Source organism: Schistocerca americana, chromosome X (genome assembly GCF_021461395.2).
Source record: "Schistocerca americana isolate TAMUIC-IGC-003095 chromosome X, iqSchAmer2.1, whole genome shotgun sequence".
In the NCBI taxonomy this organism is placed as follows: domain Eukaryota; kingdom Metazoa; phylum Arthropoda; class Insecta; order Orthoptera; family Acrididae; genus Schistocerca; species Schistocerca americana.
In genome coordinates, this window is record NC_060130.1 from 823,380,917 (window position 1) to 823,398,923 (window position 18,007).

Below are 18,007 nucleotides of genomic sequence, written 5' to 3' on the forward strand. Positions count from 1 at the left end.
CTGTGGTCTGGACAATGTCAGCGGTGCCAGTAATAGTTGTGAAAAAGAATATCTTCCACGCCTAAAAAAACATGTTCTGCAACAGCTTTCAGCAACAAAGAAAAGGCAGTGAAATATTGGTTAAACGAAGGAGGGAAAAAAACGCTTGAAGTTACGCAGTGCACAAAGGCATTTTCGTTTCGTAAAATCAGAGCGTGAACAGTAGACATGGAAGAATCAATTACATGAAGTATGAAATATGCGCCAAATCGAAACCCGAAACCATCGGAATAAAAAAAAATGTTCGAAAGATTTAGAACTGCTCGTGAGAGGCTTTGCACCATCACTGAAGGAGATCTACAAGACTGGGCCCTACGAATCACATCTGACATGAACATTGCTAATTTCCAGGCTTCATCGACCTGGCTATCCAGGTTCAAGAAATTGTACAGAATAGGAAGTCACAAAATTACCCAGTTTATGTCACATAAATGTGTAGAGCAACTGCCAATGATAGACGATGTTATAGAGAAACTCACAGCTGATGTAAAGAAGAAACTTGTTGTTATCCCTGGAACTGCTGTTCATAATGCTGATCACTCAGGTTTTGTGAAAGAACTGCATGCACATTGTACTTTACCATTTCGGGGTGAAAAAAAGATGGAGTCGGTTGCCCTATCAATGAATGCAATGACACATTCATATATGATAATGCCAGTGAGAAGTATGAGTGGCTTACTGTTTCCACAACTGTATATCCATCTTCAAGAACAACAAGGCAAATTAGGACCCTAAATAAAAAAATGGACTGTTTAGTTGCGAAAATCTTGTAATTGATGTACCAAAATCTGGAAAAATGGGAAAGAATAATATTTTCAACATTTTGTTCGAAACGTATTCCTACCAGCTGCAGAAACTAATCCATTACTTTTGTTGGATTCATGGTCTGGACATAACGACGCCTCTGTTTTTGTGGAGGACAACAAAAAATTTGTAGATGTTATGTGGATTCCACCTGGAACTACTAGTGCAATTCAAACCATCGATAAAGAATTTTTTTGACAGTGGAAAGCATTTTTCAGGAAATTATCACACAACATAATTTCTGATACTGCTCTCTGATTTCAGGTTTATCAGCGGAACAGCTTTCTTAAGCTCCAGTCAGTTGCGCATTAGCAGTTTTCTTTGCCACGCTTTACAAATTTGATAGAGCGTGCCTGGTATGCAGCACAATATGCAGAACAATGACTGGGACCATTTCCGACTCCATCCCAGTTCTGTCTAAATAAAACTAGTGGTTACTGCAAAGTGTCTGACTGCACCAATTCTTCCTTTGTCCGGTGTGTCTGGTGCAAGAAAAATGTTTGTTTTTTGTCACTCAATAGACACTTGGCATTTTTGTGATGACTACAGGGAATAAACAAACAACTGGTTCACTGATAGTCAAATGTACAACATTCAAATATTATTATAAGGAATAGCCTACAGGAATTGTTATAAAATGTCATAATGCAAGACACATTTCATTTCAACAAATTACATGTCCTCATTGATGGAAGGCATCTGTGACATCAAACACTGCCACGATTTTATTTTCTCTGCTAGCCACTTTTATCAGAATTACACATGCAATAACTGAACTGTCGATATGAAGTTATTCAAAAATATGTTTGCATAGTTTAAGCCAGGTTTTCACTGGAGCAAACAAGCCAAAAAGCACAAGCAGAAGAGAATTCTGTGTGGTGCACCCAATAGGCCTCTTGCAGGTCTTCCAACTGGACACTGCTGCAGCTACTTACGTTTCCCTAATCTCCCCCAGTTACTTAATCAGAAAATGGAGATCTACAGTTTAACATGTAATATGAACCACATGTCTTTCATGGCCACTCCAGCATCTAAGAGAAATGAATGCTCAGTTAAAAATCATAGTGAAAAACATGTGGTTTGAACAATATTTGATCCCACGCTCTCTGGACCACAAAGCACGCACTCTGCCACTAGATCATTTTTGTTTTAGAAAAAAGAATATGGCCATTATACCTTACACGGGTAGTGGAAACGCTAGCTGTGTCACCTCTCGAGATGATGCTCAATGTCAATAATTAGTGTCCTGTTTATAAATTTCCCCTCAATGGTAATGAGAAGCAAGGGAAAATGGCAGCTGACATACAAGGAAAATTTTTGACCAGTGTCTAGGAGAGATGGAGATCAATTCCAGGTACAGTGCACAATCTCCACACATGTCACGCTTCCTTACAAACTGAGACACTTAAATTCTTCAATGCGCCATTTTTCCTATTCCGTCAAGAAGAGTGCGCTCACCATGCAAAATAATCCTCACTGAATAGCAAAGTTTCACACTGTCGCTCTAACAAGATAACAGTTGTATCCTGTATGCCAAATATTAGCTCCAAAAACAAAAAAACTAATAACGCAGCATTCATAGGCAATGTTCGCTACCTTGTGTTCTCTTCCACTCCTTCTAGTATAAATGATTCTACCCATATACAAGCAAATGATAGTGAATTTTCTGCAAATTCTCAATCTCACATGTTCGATTCCATTCGCTCCATTGTCAACCGGGCTTTAGGTGCTTAAAATAGGTGTCTGTGTACTGCACAAGTGATTCACCGAGTCGCGTGCAGGGGGGCAGGGCTGCACAAACCGCTGCTATAAGCTGTTCTTCGCGTGGCAAAAATGTGTAACTTCAACATTTTTTACAAAATACTTGCAGTGTCTCTTAGCAGCTAAAATTTTGGCAATGCATTTCTTTCATTGTCTTCTTCCTGTGTAAAACATTTCAGGGTAGGTTTTGACATGTCTTATTGGACCAATCCCCTGTGAACAGGTACTGTACTGATGTCTACCAGTTTGTCGCCATTGTGCCGTCAGATGGTTTCAGCGTTTATAATGCAGTGGATGATCAAATCTTGCTTGTTGCAAGTTTATAGGGAAAACCCCAAACATCTGTTACCATTTGGTCATTAATGTACACTTCCTATTTTTCTATGCTTTTTTGGTGCAGTAGCTCTTTATATTCTTGTTAGTGTTCAGTAGAAACATGGCCTTCTCTGTTGTGTTGTTCCCCTAAGGACCTTTGGTAGTACCTCCTCACCTGCCTCGTTCTGCATCTTAAGCACTGCACCGCAAGACTCCAGGGAATTTAAGTTGGATTTTAGCATGTAAGTTATTATCTGCATTTATAATTGTGAAGTAAATTAGATTATTGTCATTTCTTGTAAGTCCATCACAGACTTTCCAGTTGACAATGTGGCCACTGGCTTTTGAGTTTGTATGGGTGATATCTATATTTGTTGCTGCACCTGCATGATTCTGGGAAGCAGGCGAGAGGTGTATTCATGACATGAAGGCCAAGTTCTTGTGTAGCACCCTGAAGACAGAATCCTCTTTCATCAATTTCTCTACTACGCAACAATGTTGATTTTGTGTTTGCATCCATCACGAAAATGTGTCTGTCGCATCAACCCAGTATTGCTGCTGTTTTTCAGTCTCCTGTATGTGGCTGTATCTCCTGACTGCATTGGAAAGATTGCTTAGTAATGTAAAATTTTCCAAAGGTAGTCATTATTTCTATTGTCACTGCATGTTCTCCACAGAGTTGATGTATCTATGTCACTTTTATGTCTTTATGAGGTCACTGTATGATGACCTTATGTTATGATCTGTGCTTTAATTGGCATGTGGTGTAATGCCCCATTTCTGGAATACTGCTCCTGTGTACATATAATGTGTAGGTCCAACTACTCTAACGCTTTCCCGAGTTCTTGCATCACTTTGGCACTGCACATTGCATTTATCTGGTGGATTTTAATCATTTTTCTCTGCTCACTGTGATTAGGGTGTGATTTGGCTGTAAGTGAATGCTACGGGAACCTCGTGAGCACATAACTATGGGGACAATCTAAACTGTCATCACTAACTACCCAACAGATGCTCACTATCAAGTGTCTTCTGCTTCCCCTTAAAGATGATGTCCTTTGTATTTGTAGCCAAGTTAGTGACACAGAGCTGAGTAGGATCAACCTCCTTCACAACAGGAAACTTTATGGCACAGCCTTTTGGATGAATGTGCCTAACCAGGTGTCTTATTGCTACGGTTAACACATGCATATTCTCTAATGTAGCTAGTCTCATTGCATTTTTATGCATTTCCTAAACAGGTATCAGGTCCAACCATAAACTTCTTCATTTTTCATGCCATGTCCATCACTGTATGTATCCTCCTTGTAATTCCCATTGCCATCTGTAGGAGCTATGATCTGTGTATCTTCATACAAGACCTCTATTAGCTGTTGCGTGCTATCACACTCCACGACTATACTATCTTGTGTGCTGTCACACCTTGCATGCATTGTACTTTCAACTTTCCTGAATTTGAGAGTATGTCCTCCTCTAAGTCTTCCTTATCTAGAGGTAGGCATGCTGTCCGTTCCTTGCTTTCCTTTCTTCTTGACCACTTCCAGAAACTTCACTCTTTCAATTATTCTTATTACTGGCTTTTTTATTGCCAATCTCGTTATTGCCCTCGTCTATAAGGCCAGTCAAGTTTTGGTTTGTGTCACTATGTCTCATCTCATTCTACCCTGGTAAGTACACATACATAGATTTAACAACGGAAACGCAAAACACCAATTCATCTTGTGCACTTTAGAAGTCTCCCAATAGCCAGCTGTAACTAACACATGGTAGTTGTAGTACTGGAAGTAGTAGAGAAAACACTCAAACTGTGCCAAAGTAAGGAACACCAAATTAAATTCCACACTTCAGTGAAAAGGACTCGGGAGCAATGTGATGAGGCAGTTTCCTTTTTAACCATGTTACACTAATGGAACTGGATCAAAAGGCGGTGTTGTGCTGAGTTCAGTCGTAGTAAGAATGATCTTAGTTCTGGTCTACTGCTGTTTGTTTGTTTTGTTTGTTTCAATGGGGTTTTATAATTTTCAAGTAATGTCATCTCACAGTGTAACATGTACATTTGTTTTTTTTTTTTTGACTGTATTAAAATAAATATTCTTCCATCCTAGAATGACCTCAAAATTGGGTGTAAAAATAATTATAAGTCTGTGAGAGAGTAATCTGTGAATACATGAGGTGGCACTAACATTTCTCAACCATTCACATACAGCAACTGCTTGTTAATTGATGGTTAGGGGCAAATGAGGAGCTAAAAAAAAAAAACACAATTTATGAATTTTACCACTCCAATTTCAGCTCTCTTCCCACGCAGTTCAGTGAAGGCTACATGCTTTATGACAGGGGAATCATAACTCTTCAAACAGAGACCAACTAAAGAACCTACCCTCTACTAAATTTTTTTGTTTCTCCACATAAATAGTAAACCCATTTGATTTACACAGTTATGGGAGAAATTTTATTGATGAGCATCCTGCTGGCTCTTCTTATGTTCTTACCCACTCCTTGGGAGAATGGAATTGTTGGAGTATTTGTTGCTACATGTGATGATACTTTACATCAAAATTCACTGTCCAAGACATTTGTTATTTGGTCCATTAAACAACACTAATGCTATGTCGCATGACTGCCTTGTATTTATGTTCTTAGGACTGTTGCTACTGTTTATGGCATGTTTCCCCGTAAGTGGATATGGTGATAAAGTCACTTTCTTTGACACACTGCAGTTGTTTGTCCATCTGTTTACTAAAATGACAATCTATTTTTTGTAAGTCTTTTAGGTGGTGACAGTTCATAGTTTGGAGCAGGTCACAGATTTTAAGGTTGGTGCACTTTTACAAATACACTTTTGATTGTAGATTTTAGTGCTTGCAGCTCTTAGCTGCATATTATTGTGTATATTGACTTACTAAACTAGTGTTTTAACTATCATTACAAATGACATTGTGAAGGTAAATGACATTTCCAGTTTATTCGAATGATATTCACTTCACCAATTTAAGTGCATTTTTATCCTCCTCTTATAAAAGAGATTCCGTAATTGAGACTGGGTGCTTACCAGACAAGTTAATGTAAAATTCCAGGGATGAGTACAGTGGTCCTGGCCATAGGGTGCCTTTGCCCTTTGTGTATTTCTGCACGCTGTTGGCCTATTAGATATCACTGTTGTCCCTAGAAACTCTGGAAGTATTGAGGAGATAGGGTCACATCTTTACAAAGTTGGAATGCAGCAAGTAGGTGCTGAGCTCCTTGAGGATCTAACCATCTGATACCACCTAGCAGAAGGAATATCGCAATCATAAGGAGATCTATTTGCATAGCTAGTTTTTCCCCAATCTACTGACAGAGGAAAAGGACAGGGATTCATCTAAAGAAATGCACATGTAGACATACGACAAAATCATTAAGACATCTCTGGCCATGTATTGCCACACAATGTGATGCAGAGGATAAGGGCACATGTTCACTCCCTAAAACGTAACACTTATGCCACTTATAATCACTGAAACAGAGAATAAACCAAATAAACTACAAATTGTTTCTATTAATAATTAATAATGCAGTGTACCCATCAACATACTTCTATCTGTGATGTGTGATTAGCATAATATTCCAAAGCCTGATTCATCTTTGGATCACTGTTACTATCTTGAGGTTTCAGAAGAGCTGCTAGTTCCTTATTATGTTGCGCAAGTTGGTGACAGAGGATGTAAATATTATGACCCACCTGCAACAATAATAATGAATGCCAGAAATATAAAAGATTAAAGACAATGACTTGTCATTTACCCAATTTATATATGAAAATAGAAGCATTACTTTTTAAAATCTTATTGTATTTTCATAAGCTGTCTAGTTCACTTAAACTTGCAGTTACCTAAGCCCAGCACTGTTGAATTTATGTTTATGAGAGACTTAAAATACTTTCTTATTATATAACTATTTACATATGATGATACATAAAGAGACCACGCCTGTTCTCTTTCTTTCATTTGTGTTTTATCATTCAACTACACAAACAAGAAAATTAAAAAGAGGATGAACATCTACAGAAAATTAAATGTGTTTCACAAAGTAAAAGATTCAGCCTTTCCAAGTTATGGAAAACTATAACTTTGATGAAAAATAGTAAAATACAATGAACTAAAAGCTAATCAGTATGATCAAACATACTTCTCTGGGTGATACACCATCACTACCCTCAGTCGATGTATCTTCTCCATCATCATCATCATCTTCATCCAGAGATTCTTGATGGTAAGCACGACATGCCACTTCCACCTGTAATACGAATTTAAAGTCAGTTACACAATTATGGAGGAACTACATGAATGTTCTGAGGAAGAAAAAGGGTCAAAAATTGTGTGTCGATCTCAGGCCTTGATACTACTATCACAAAATATTCAATTTGTACTTGAATTGTGTGTTGTTGGTTGCTCACTGAAGATTGAAGAGTGATCTAAAACAGTTCTCTCACATACACAGGACTAATAAGAACATCAATAATATTTCGTTACAGGAAACATCAGATGAAAAAGCCAAAAATATTTTCTTTTATACATTGATGTAAATCTGTACCCAATTATATTTACCCACATTTTTCTTTTGTATTCAATTCCAAATTTAATCGGCACAGTCTTTCCAACAAAGACTGCTGACCAGAGATGCCTATGATCTCATTAAAAATTACATGAACAATGCACTGATGTGTGTATAAATCCACTGCTGCCCGAATAACAATACTGTGTATTATAATTGTAGATGTGTGAGCATAAAATAATTTATAATCAATTAAGAGCTCCCAAAGTCACCTATGAAGCAGCATTAGCTGTTCTCTCTCACTAATGCTGCTTTTTGAAAGCTATTTTGATTGGCAGCCATGCCCCAAACCTGCTAAAAAAAAAAAATAAAAAAAATTAAAAAAAGTACATGGAGACCTACCACTCAGGTAGTTGGCACACAGTGTCAGTCATCCACTTAACTCAACTAATGACACAGACTCACTGGAAGGTCTAAAATTCCACACCATCAGGAGCAGTAACTTTCAGAAGATTTTTTTTATTTTTTAATTTTATTTTTATATAGTGAGGGTCAAAAGTGTCATACTCATAGTAGTGAGTCAAATTCTGTCATATATCAAGGTATGCTGTTCAAAATACCCCCTCACTTTTATAGTGACAGAACCGGGTTTCCACTTCTTTCGATACAATGTCTTGCATTTCTTGTTTTCCTGTCACAGAACCATCAGCAGGGTGAGACTCCTAGCTTGTGTTAAAGACTGATTTTAAAACAGTACAAGTAAGTTTTATTTATAGTTGGTGACCAGTTTTGGTAAAGTAAACATCATCAGACCACAATGTTCACAGAGAGGTGGCAGCATTGATGAAGCAGTTCCTTATACTACATATCAATCAACGTGAAAAGTAAACAACTTCTTGTTGGCCACCTTGGCACAGATATTTTAGTCTGAAGATTGTTATTTAACCAAAATCAGTCACCAAGTAGACTTCCAAAAGGCATATGAGTCAGTGGATAGACCACTCTCTTTGGAATATTAACAGAACTAGGACTCAACAAAAAACTCAACAGGTTGGTGCGAGTCACCCTCTAAAACATCAAATCCAAAGTAAAGTTTAGAGAAAAATTCTCAGAATTTCCCAATCGACATAGGGGTGAGGCAAGAAGACTGTGTTTGATGTAAATTATTTCGCTGTGTCCTGGAAAAAATCATCAGGAAATGGACCAGATTTCTACTTGTAAACACTGGATTAAGGATTGGAATCAAAGCAAACAGCCTAAGGAACCCCTGTTAGGCTTCTGATGACAGCCTGATCTTACAAGTAAACAATGTGCAAGAGGCTTCTATGCAATGTCAAGCACAGCCAAATACAATGTGTTGTTTTCATTGGACCAAGTTAAGTGTTGCTCATCCATTGATTTATCCAGTTTTATCTTTGCCTTCTTCTAAACCTGGTGTACATTATTATAGATACTTATTTGATAAAGAGACAAACAGTACACAATTTACCCAAAAAATGCAGCTGATAATGAAAACAATATCTGTATCACTAGACAAAGCAAACCTCAGACCAATCTGGCCATGGCACGAACTATCTCACGTGAGCATGCACAGCCACGTTACATTTAAAAAATGTGTGCTTTGTTAACTCAATATGCAAACATAGAAATTGATCAAAGGAAATGCTTTCACAGACAGCTGCAACGGTTTGTTGTTAATATCATTAAATCTGTGGCATCGACAGTATCTTTTTCGATCGCACCCAGCACATCAAACGTCACTCACATTGCCACAGAAGAAACATTCAAAGACCACTGCCATTAGGCACTGCCGTAGAGGGCCCACCAGATGCCGAATTCGTATAACCTCACTGCCTGCAACTTTGACTGGTCAGCACACCTTTCTAAGCTGCCACAATCAGAGCTCTGCCTCAGATTATCCTCAGACAACTCTCAGATCACGTTAAGCATATGGATGACAGAGCAGTGAGATAAACCTAGCACAACATCAGTGAGACTTTAGAAACGTAGCACACGACACTACTGCTACACTGAGTGCTTGTGAATATTCTAAACCAGTACTAGTGGGGGGAGAGAGAGAGAGAGAGAGAGAGAGAGAGAGAGAGAGAGAGAGACTGCAGGATACAAAGTTACTTATACTGAATATGTATATACTGCAAATAAATATATTTATATTTCAATCATTCTATACATCTACATCTACATTTATACTCTGCAAGCCACCCAACGGTGTGTGGCGGAGGGCACTTAACGTGCCACTGTCATTACCTCCCTTTCCTGTTCCAGTCGCATATGGTTCGCGGGAAGAACGACTGCCGGAAAGCCTCCGTGCGCGCTCGAATCTCTCTAATTTTACACTCGTGATCTCCTCGGGAGGTATAAGTAGGGGGAAGCAATATATTCGATACCTCATTCAGAAATGCACCCTCTCGAAACCTGGACAGCAAGCTACACCGCGATGCAGAGCACCTCTCTTGCAGAGTCTGCCACTGGAGTTTGCTAAACATCTCCGTAACGCTATCATGGTTACCAAATAACCCTGTGACGAAACGCACCGTTCTTCTTTGGATCTTCTCTATCTCCTCCGTCAACCCGACCTGGTATGGATCCCACACAGATGAGCAATAATCAAGTATAGGTCGAACGAGTGTTTTGTAAGCCACCTCCTTTGTTGATGGACTACATTTTCTAAGGACTCTCCCAATGAATCTCAAACTGGTACCCACCTTACCAACAATTAATTTTATATGATCATTCCACTTCAAATCGTTCTGCACGCATACTCCCAGATATTTTACAGAAGTAACTGCTACCAGTGTTTGTTCCGCGATCATATAATCATACAATAAAGGATCCTTCTTTCTATGTATTGGCAATACGTTACATTTGTCTATGTTAAGGGTCAGTTGCCACTCCCTGCACCAAGTGCCTATCCGCTGGAGATCTTCCTGCATTTCGCTACAATTTTCTAATGCTGCAACTTCTCTGTATACTACAGCATCATCCGCGAAAAGCCGCATGGATCTACACACACACACACACACACACACACACACACACACACACACACACACACACACACACACTCTTCCTGCATTTCACTACAATTTTCTAATGCTGCAACTTCTCTGTATACTACAGCATCATCCGCGAAAAGCCGCATGGAACTACACACACACACACACACACACACACACACACACACACACACACACACAGGGTGTTACAAAAAGGTAAGGCCAAACTTTCAGGAAACATTCCTCACACACAAAGAAAGAAAATATGTTATGTGGACATGTGTCTGGAAACGCTTACTTTCCATGTTAGAGCTCATTTTGTTACTTCTCTTCAAATCACATTAATCATGGAATGGAAACACACAGCAACAGAACGTACCAGCGTGACTTCAAACACTTTGTTACAGGAAATGTTCAAAATGTCCTCCGTTAGCGAGGATACATGCGTCCACCCTCTGTCGCATGGAATCCCTGATGCGCTGATGCAGCCCTGGAGAATGGCGTATTGTATCACAGCCATCCACAATACGAGCATGAAGAGTCTCTACATTTGGTACCGGGGTTGCGTAGACAAGAGTTTTCAAATGCCCCCATAAATGAAAGTCAAGAGGGTTGAGGTCAGGAGAGCGTGGAGGCCATGGAATTGGTCTGCCTCTACCAATCCACCGGTCACCGAATCTGTTGTTGAGAAGCGTACAAACACTTCGACTGAAATGCACAGGAGCTCCATCGTACATAAACCACATGTTGTGTCGTACTTGTAAAGACACATGTTCTAGCAGCACAGGTAGAGTATCCCGTATGAAATCATGATAACGTGCTCCACTGAGCGTAGGTGGAAGAACGTGGGGCCCAATCAAGACATCACCAACAATGCCTGCCCAAACGTTCACAGAAAATCTGTGTTGATGACGTGATTGCACAATTGCGTGCGGATTCTCGTCAGCCCACACATGTTGTTGTGAAAATTTACAATTTGATCACGTTGGAATGAAGCCTCATCCGTAAAGAGAACATTTGCACTGAAATGAGGATTGACACATTGTTGGATGAACCGTTCGCAGAAGTGTACCCGTGGAGGCCAATCAGCTGCTGATAGTGCCTGCACACGCTGTACATGGTACGGAAACAACTGGTTCTCCCGTAGCACTCTCCATACAGTGACGTGGTCAGCGTTACCTTGTACAGCAGCAACTTCTCTGACGCTGACATTAGGGTTATCGTCAACTGCACGAAGAATTGCCTCGTCCCTTGCAGGTGTCCTCGTCGTTCTAGGTCTTCCCCTGTCGTGAATCATAGGGTGGAATGTTCCGTGATCCCTAAGATGCCGATCAATTGCTTCGAACGTCTTCCTGTCGGGACACCTTCGTTCTGGAAATCTGTCTCGATACAAACGTACCGCGCCACGGCTATTGCCCCGTGCTAATCCATACATCAAATGGGCATCTGCCAACTCCGCATTTGTAAACATTGAACTGACTGCAAAACCATGTTCGTGATGAACACTAACCTGTTGATGCTACGTACTGATGTGCTTGATGCTAGTACTGTAGAGCAATGAGTCGCATGTCAACACAAGCACCGAAGTCAACATTACCTTCCTTCAAATGGGCCAACTGGCGGTGAATCGAGGAAGTACAGTACATACTGACGAAATTAAAACGAGCTCTAACATGGAAATTAAGCGTTTCCGGACACATGTCCACATAACATCTTTTCTGTATTTGTGTGTGAGGAATGTTTTCTGAAAGTTTGGCCATACCTTTTTGTAACACCCTGTATATATAGTGTTTGATGTGTTCTAGAGTTATACTGGTGGACACAACAGATACTTCTGGTGATGAGCATGCAATTAGTGACTACTTTGGAAGATGATTTGGCATCTCTGCATATTGAACAAATCAATATTTCTTTCACTGTTGGCAGAACTAACTGAAATTTAGTATTTTCAAGAAACAGCTGGGGGTGGAAAGTGTCTTTATTATTATTATTATTATTATTGCAGTGTTCATAAATTTATTATATCTCTTCTTGAAGTGATTTGAATTTTGTATACAGTGGCAACTTCTGGAGAGCAAACACTCACTGTACTTATTGAGTTTCAGAGCTGACATGTCCACATCCTGCTACAATGCACAAGTTCAGGGGTACCACACCATCTGGAGGGAGATATACGTTGCGGACAGTTATTTCCTGTGTCGTCTGTATCCTGCCAGCTACAGTTTCAAGAGGAGTTTGAAGGGACACAGATTCACTAAATACCGAGTTCAGGATATAAATGCAAACTCCACTTCACACACTATTATGTGCCACCGCAATTCCTTTGGTCTTAGGGGTCCTCTTTCTGGATTTTTCTCACTGATCCTTGGGTTTCTCTGGGTGGTGGGGCTCCACTGATTCAGTCTCTGGGATTGAGGATTATCGTGAAGCCCTACAACCAGCTGCTTTTGGGCACTTCAGCCACTGGCAAGTGTCATCTTTCCGACTAACAGAAATCTAGGAAGGGAGTAACCGAAAGGGGTCCCTTCTTAGCGAGAGGAGCTGAAGAATACTTACATTTCTCTGGCTGAGAAGTGGGGACTGGTGTCTCCCTGATGGTTGGGAGGACAGTGCTCCCGAGGTAGGTGGTGCGGGAGCAACAGGGAGGGAAGTGCCCCCCCCCCCCTCCCTCCCCCCACCCCCACCATCAAGGGGGCAGGTGTAGTCTCCTGTAGCCGACTGGAACTCGTAGAACTGATAGGGCTACAACTTGAAAAAAGAGACAGCATTGGTCGTATTTTTTTTTTTTTTTTTTTTTTTTTTTTTTTTTTTTTTTTTTTTTTACTATTGCAATAGTAAAAAATATACGACCAATGCTGTCTCTTTTTTCAAGTATACCTGTTATCTGGTCGTAGTGCACAAGACAACATGGAGTCGCCAATCAGGGCTACAACTGTTCTCGTAGCGGCGGCATAAGAGGAGGTCACAGCCACAGGATGTAGACGCTCAAATTTCCTCTTGGTCTCGGTGTAGGTGAGTCGGTTCAGGGCCTTGTATTCCATGATTTTCCTTTCTTGCTGTAAAATCCAGCAGTCTGGTGAGCAAGGGGAACGATGCTCTCCGCAATTGACACAGATGGGAGGGGGGCACATGGAGTACTGGGATGGGATGGACGTCCACAATCTCGACACGTGATGCTGGAAGTATGGTGGGAAGACATATGGCAGAACTTCCAGCACTTAAAGCACTGCATTGGGGGAGGGATATATGGATTGACATCACAGCGGTAGACTATCACCTTGACATTCTTGGGTAATATGTCACCCTCGAAGGCCAAGATGAAGGCACTGGTGGCAACCTGATTATCCCCTGGACCCCAATGGAAGTACCGGATGAAATGAACTCTTCGTCACTCAAAGTTGGCGCACAGCTCGTTGTCAGACTGCAAAAGGAGGTCCCTGTCGAATATAATACCTTGGACCATATTTAAGCTCTTATAAGGTGTGATGGTAATGGAAACATGCCCAAGCTTGTCACAAGCAAGTAATGCCCCTGACTCGACAGAGGGTGCTGTTATTATCAAGTTTGACCCTGAACGTATTTTGGATAAGCCCTCCACCTCCCCAAACTTGTCCTCTAAATGCTCTATAAAAAACTGACACTTCATCGAGACAAAGGAGTCCCCATCACCTCTTGTACATTTGAAGTACTGGGGTCAATAAGGTTCACTGCCATCCTTAGCCTGATGTTCCTCCCATGGTGTGGCCAAGGAAGGGAACGATTTAGGTTCATACTTCCTTGCATTGTACTGAGACTTGGAACGCTTAGAGAATGCTGGCATTTGATCACCAGAAAGTGATGATGTAGTATGCTCCATCACGCATCATCTGTCCTGATGCCACCCACTCCGACTAGGGGCCCTCCCCACAGGTGCCACCTAGACGCAGCAAAGGCCACCTAGTAGGATGTCCATTGCCAGGAGTCCCAATGAAACAGGGTGACAGGCATTTACTCCTTGGCATACTTGGGGAGTTAACGGTGCAGGCATCAGCAGAGCAATCCATGTGTAGTTAGGGGGCTACAATCAACAGGGTACATGGCGGCCCTACCACAACGGACTGGATACTGTGCTGGATATGAGGTCATCGTTGGTGCAGAAAATGACATTGCATAGTGGGTGGAGGAAAATGCACCTGAAAAGGTGTACTCGCTCGAGAGATGGAGGATGAGTGGAACTGCAATGCCATGATGAGAAAGTGGGCTCAATATCTCAATGCACGATGGACACTATACACCATGTAAGGTGCCCTTCTCCAATTGGCTCGCTCTTTGGGAAAATTTTGAAAAATGGAGGTCAAACCCTACAGGGGACCATCACATAAAGGCTGAAAGGTGTGAGACTCCTTTTAGTCACCTCTTATGACAGGCAGGAATGCCTTGGGCTTATTCTAACCCACGGGCCCGCAGGGGGGTTTAAGCTATGTCACAGCAATTTTCCCAGTTTATTATTCATTCGAAACCCAATTATATTATATTTGTGGAAGACATCTGTTATCCTGTCTGACATGGACCCATGGTGTGACAACAAACTATACTTTCCCACTTTCCTGGTAACCACTACTTTCTTTCCCATTCTATTAAACTATTACTTCTAATCTTCCTGATTGCCACATCAGTAAAGCCATTAGCTACCCAGACCTGAAAATCAAGACAGTTTCCTCTTCAATCACATCTTTAGAGCAACCTAGCCTAGCTAGCTGATAAAACAATGATGTAAGAAATGCAAAATTTTACATAGTGGATGGCATGAATCGTGTAATATAATCAAATTTGTAGCCGTTGGCTTATAATATATCTCAACTTTAACAGTATGTCCTATTCTGGTGATTTGTTTGTCCAAAATATTAACTGAATCCTCTACTTTGATTTCATGAGTAAACTCCATATTTCTGTGTAAGGAATTAAGATTATTTGCTAGCTCCTGAAAGTCTTTTTCATCATGTGAAAAAATTATGAAAATGTCAGTGGCTTATCTGGAACACACTGTAATCTTTTTGCATACTGCAGTGTATGATCACATAATTTGTTCTCTAAAAAGTTCATAAAAAGTATTGACAGGATGCCTGGAAGACATGAGCCCATTGTAAGGTCATATTTCTAGTGATACAGTTTCTAATTAAAAGTAAAATAACTAAAAGATCTGGATCATGGGATCTACTTTTCCAAATTTCCTAACATTGTTATAAATAATTTCTAATATTTCATCAGCTGGTACATTATTATACAGATTCTTAACATCAAATGAGCAGATTTCATGCTGTTGTAAATTGTCCTTTGATTTTTTCAATGATTTACTTGTGAGTAGGTAGAAACTATGAGAGTCCCAATCTCACTGTTCTTTCTTTTAAATTTCTCTCTGTTTAATGGAATTCTTAATGAAAGCATGTAATTTATTCAGTGAACTGTATTTCGTATATTGCAAACATAAAGATGACATGTAACAGTACCTTTCTTTTATGAAATCTGCACTATTGCACTGTGCTTTACTGTTCAGTTTACAGCACAACTGAGCTGGTAAAAACGAAATAATTATTTTCATTAACTTTGTATCAATCATGACGCCCTCTACTGAAATTATGAACAAATCATACAGAATGTGGTTCCATACGATATCATCATAAATGGAACGTCTTGCATTATTATACTGTTTTTATAATTGAGCTTCTAGCACATTAGTGCTGACTGAGATTTTATCATTTTATATTAACATTACAATTTTACACACCATCAGAAGTGCTGCCATCTAGCAATATCAGTTTACGTCATGGTTCCATTAGCGGCGCATTGACGCTGTAACTGTAGTCAGTCAATGGTTAGGTCTACTTCCTGTATACAACAGCACATGTTATGCTTGACATTTGTGCAGACATTACTCAATGCCCTCGTCAATGTATATAATGATCTTAGATGGTTTGCACTTATGCTCTTCAAAATTGTGAATAATTAATTTCATTTGATATTTATATAACCTCCTTGTCTTTGGTAAAGCTGTATTGTATGATATCATCAGTTGCACCTCTATTATTTGTTACCATGTCATCTGATAATAAATGTAGCCTGTTTGCACATATATGAAAGGCAAATCTGCTATTGGTTGCTCCATTCCATGTATTTCAATATGCTTGGATCCTCCATGGCATTTTGTAGCCAAACTGGTACAGACATAGCTGCTCAACCCTAACCCACTCTTTTAAGGCAACCCTTCTGAGGTCACACAGTGTGTGAAGAGCTTTCAATGAATTTCAACGTAAAATTCTGTCAAATGATCTGGCTTAGAATCCAAATAGTTATGGTCTTCTGTATAGTTAGTACGCAGATCAGAATCACCTATTTAGTCTCTCAGTGACCATACTGGCACTGAAGCAGGAGATGAAATAGAAAAGGCTGATATACTGAACTCGGTCTTCTGAAATCGGAGCCTGAAGTGTCCTGTGCGACGTGCCATGTTCTCCACCACTGCTACATCCCAAGGCAGCAGTCGTAAGACGGCTGACTGTGGCCAAACACATCTTCAGCTGTTCCCCAATTGTGGTCAGCTACTCCTGTACCCCCACACAACAAACACACATCCTATCCACCCTATTACTAGCTTGAGAATTAACTATAAAAACATGTAACTTTCTACCTTCCTGACTTGTTACCAATGGAATGCAGCTGGCCATCCAAAAGAAATCACAACTCTACTATAGACTGCACGAATCTACACATTACAGTTACCAAAACACAAGGTTACACCTCTCAAATACAAACACAGCATGGAATTCAAGCATTAAACTATGAAGAAACACACAGAAAGCTGAATACATAACTCGTTGCTCTGCTTGTCAGTCACAGGTGGCAGCTGGAAACTAAGTAGTTGTGGTGCAGCCTGATCTACTTCTTAGCCTGAGGTCCAAGATAGGCAAAAACATGACAGTTGGTATCCGAGTTGTCAAACACAATGAATATGAAGCCATGACAATAACTTAATTCTTTTTATGGCAAGTACATCTAGATATGTACTCCGCAATCCACTGTACATTGCATGACGGAGGATACCACATACCACCACTAGCCATTTACACATATTTTATGCATATACAGTTTAATGACTATTGTTTCGATGACATCATAAGTCAAAGGAAACAGTCAGTATCAGTAGATTCAATATTTCCTGCTACTTCTTTGGACAGGCAGATGTACAGTTTTCACTAGATTAATTACGTGGTGTGTGACAATTAAAAGTGCTGGAACTGCCACACAGAAAACTCACAGGTAATTTTTTCCCTAGTTAGAGTTGCCACACACAACGGATTTTGCAGACAATCCATGTTTTTATGTTAGAAGATGAATGTCCTGAATGAAAAGATAAAAGACCGTGAAAGTAGTGAGTGTTTAATATATGTGATCATGACCATAGGTATGCACCCGGTCTTGCACTAACAGTGACAACGGAAGCAGTCCAATAACTGATTCTCTGGGAATTTTGTAGTTTCCAGATCCTATGTTTCTGGTGCCTT

The 18,007-nt window shown here is 40.2% G+C and overlaps 1 protein-coding gene across 1 annotated transcript in view; it reads right to left on the minus strand.

The window, feature by feature from the left end:
* The window catches only part of LOC124554726 (inositol 1,4,5-trisphosphate receptor), a 348,395-nt gene that overhangs the window by 62,225 nt on the left and 268,163 nt on the right, over positions 1 to 18,007 (minus strand). Inside the window, exons 37-38 of the mRNA XM_047128370.1 lie at positions 7,087 to 7,194; positions 6,494 to 6,640 (exon numbers count right to left, since the gene is read on the minus strand). Coding sequence (XP_046984326.1) covers positions 6,494 to 6,640; positions 7,087 to 7,194 — 255 coding nt within the window. The remainder of the gene's footprint in view (positions 1 to 6,493; positions 6,641 to 7,086; positions 7,195 to 18,007) is intronic.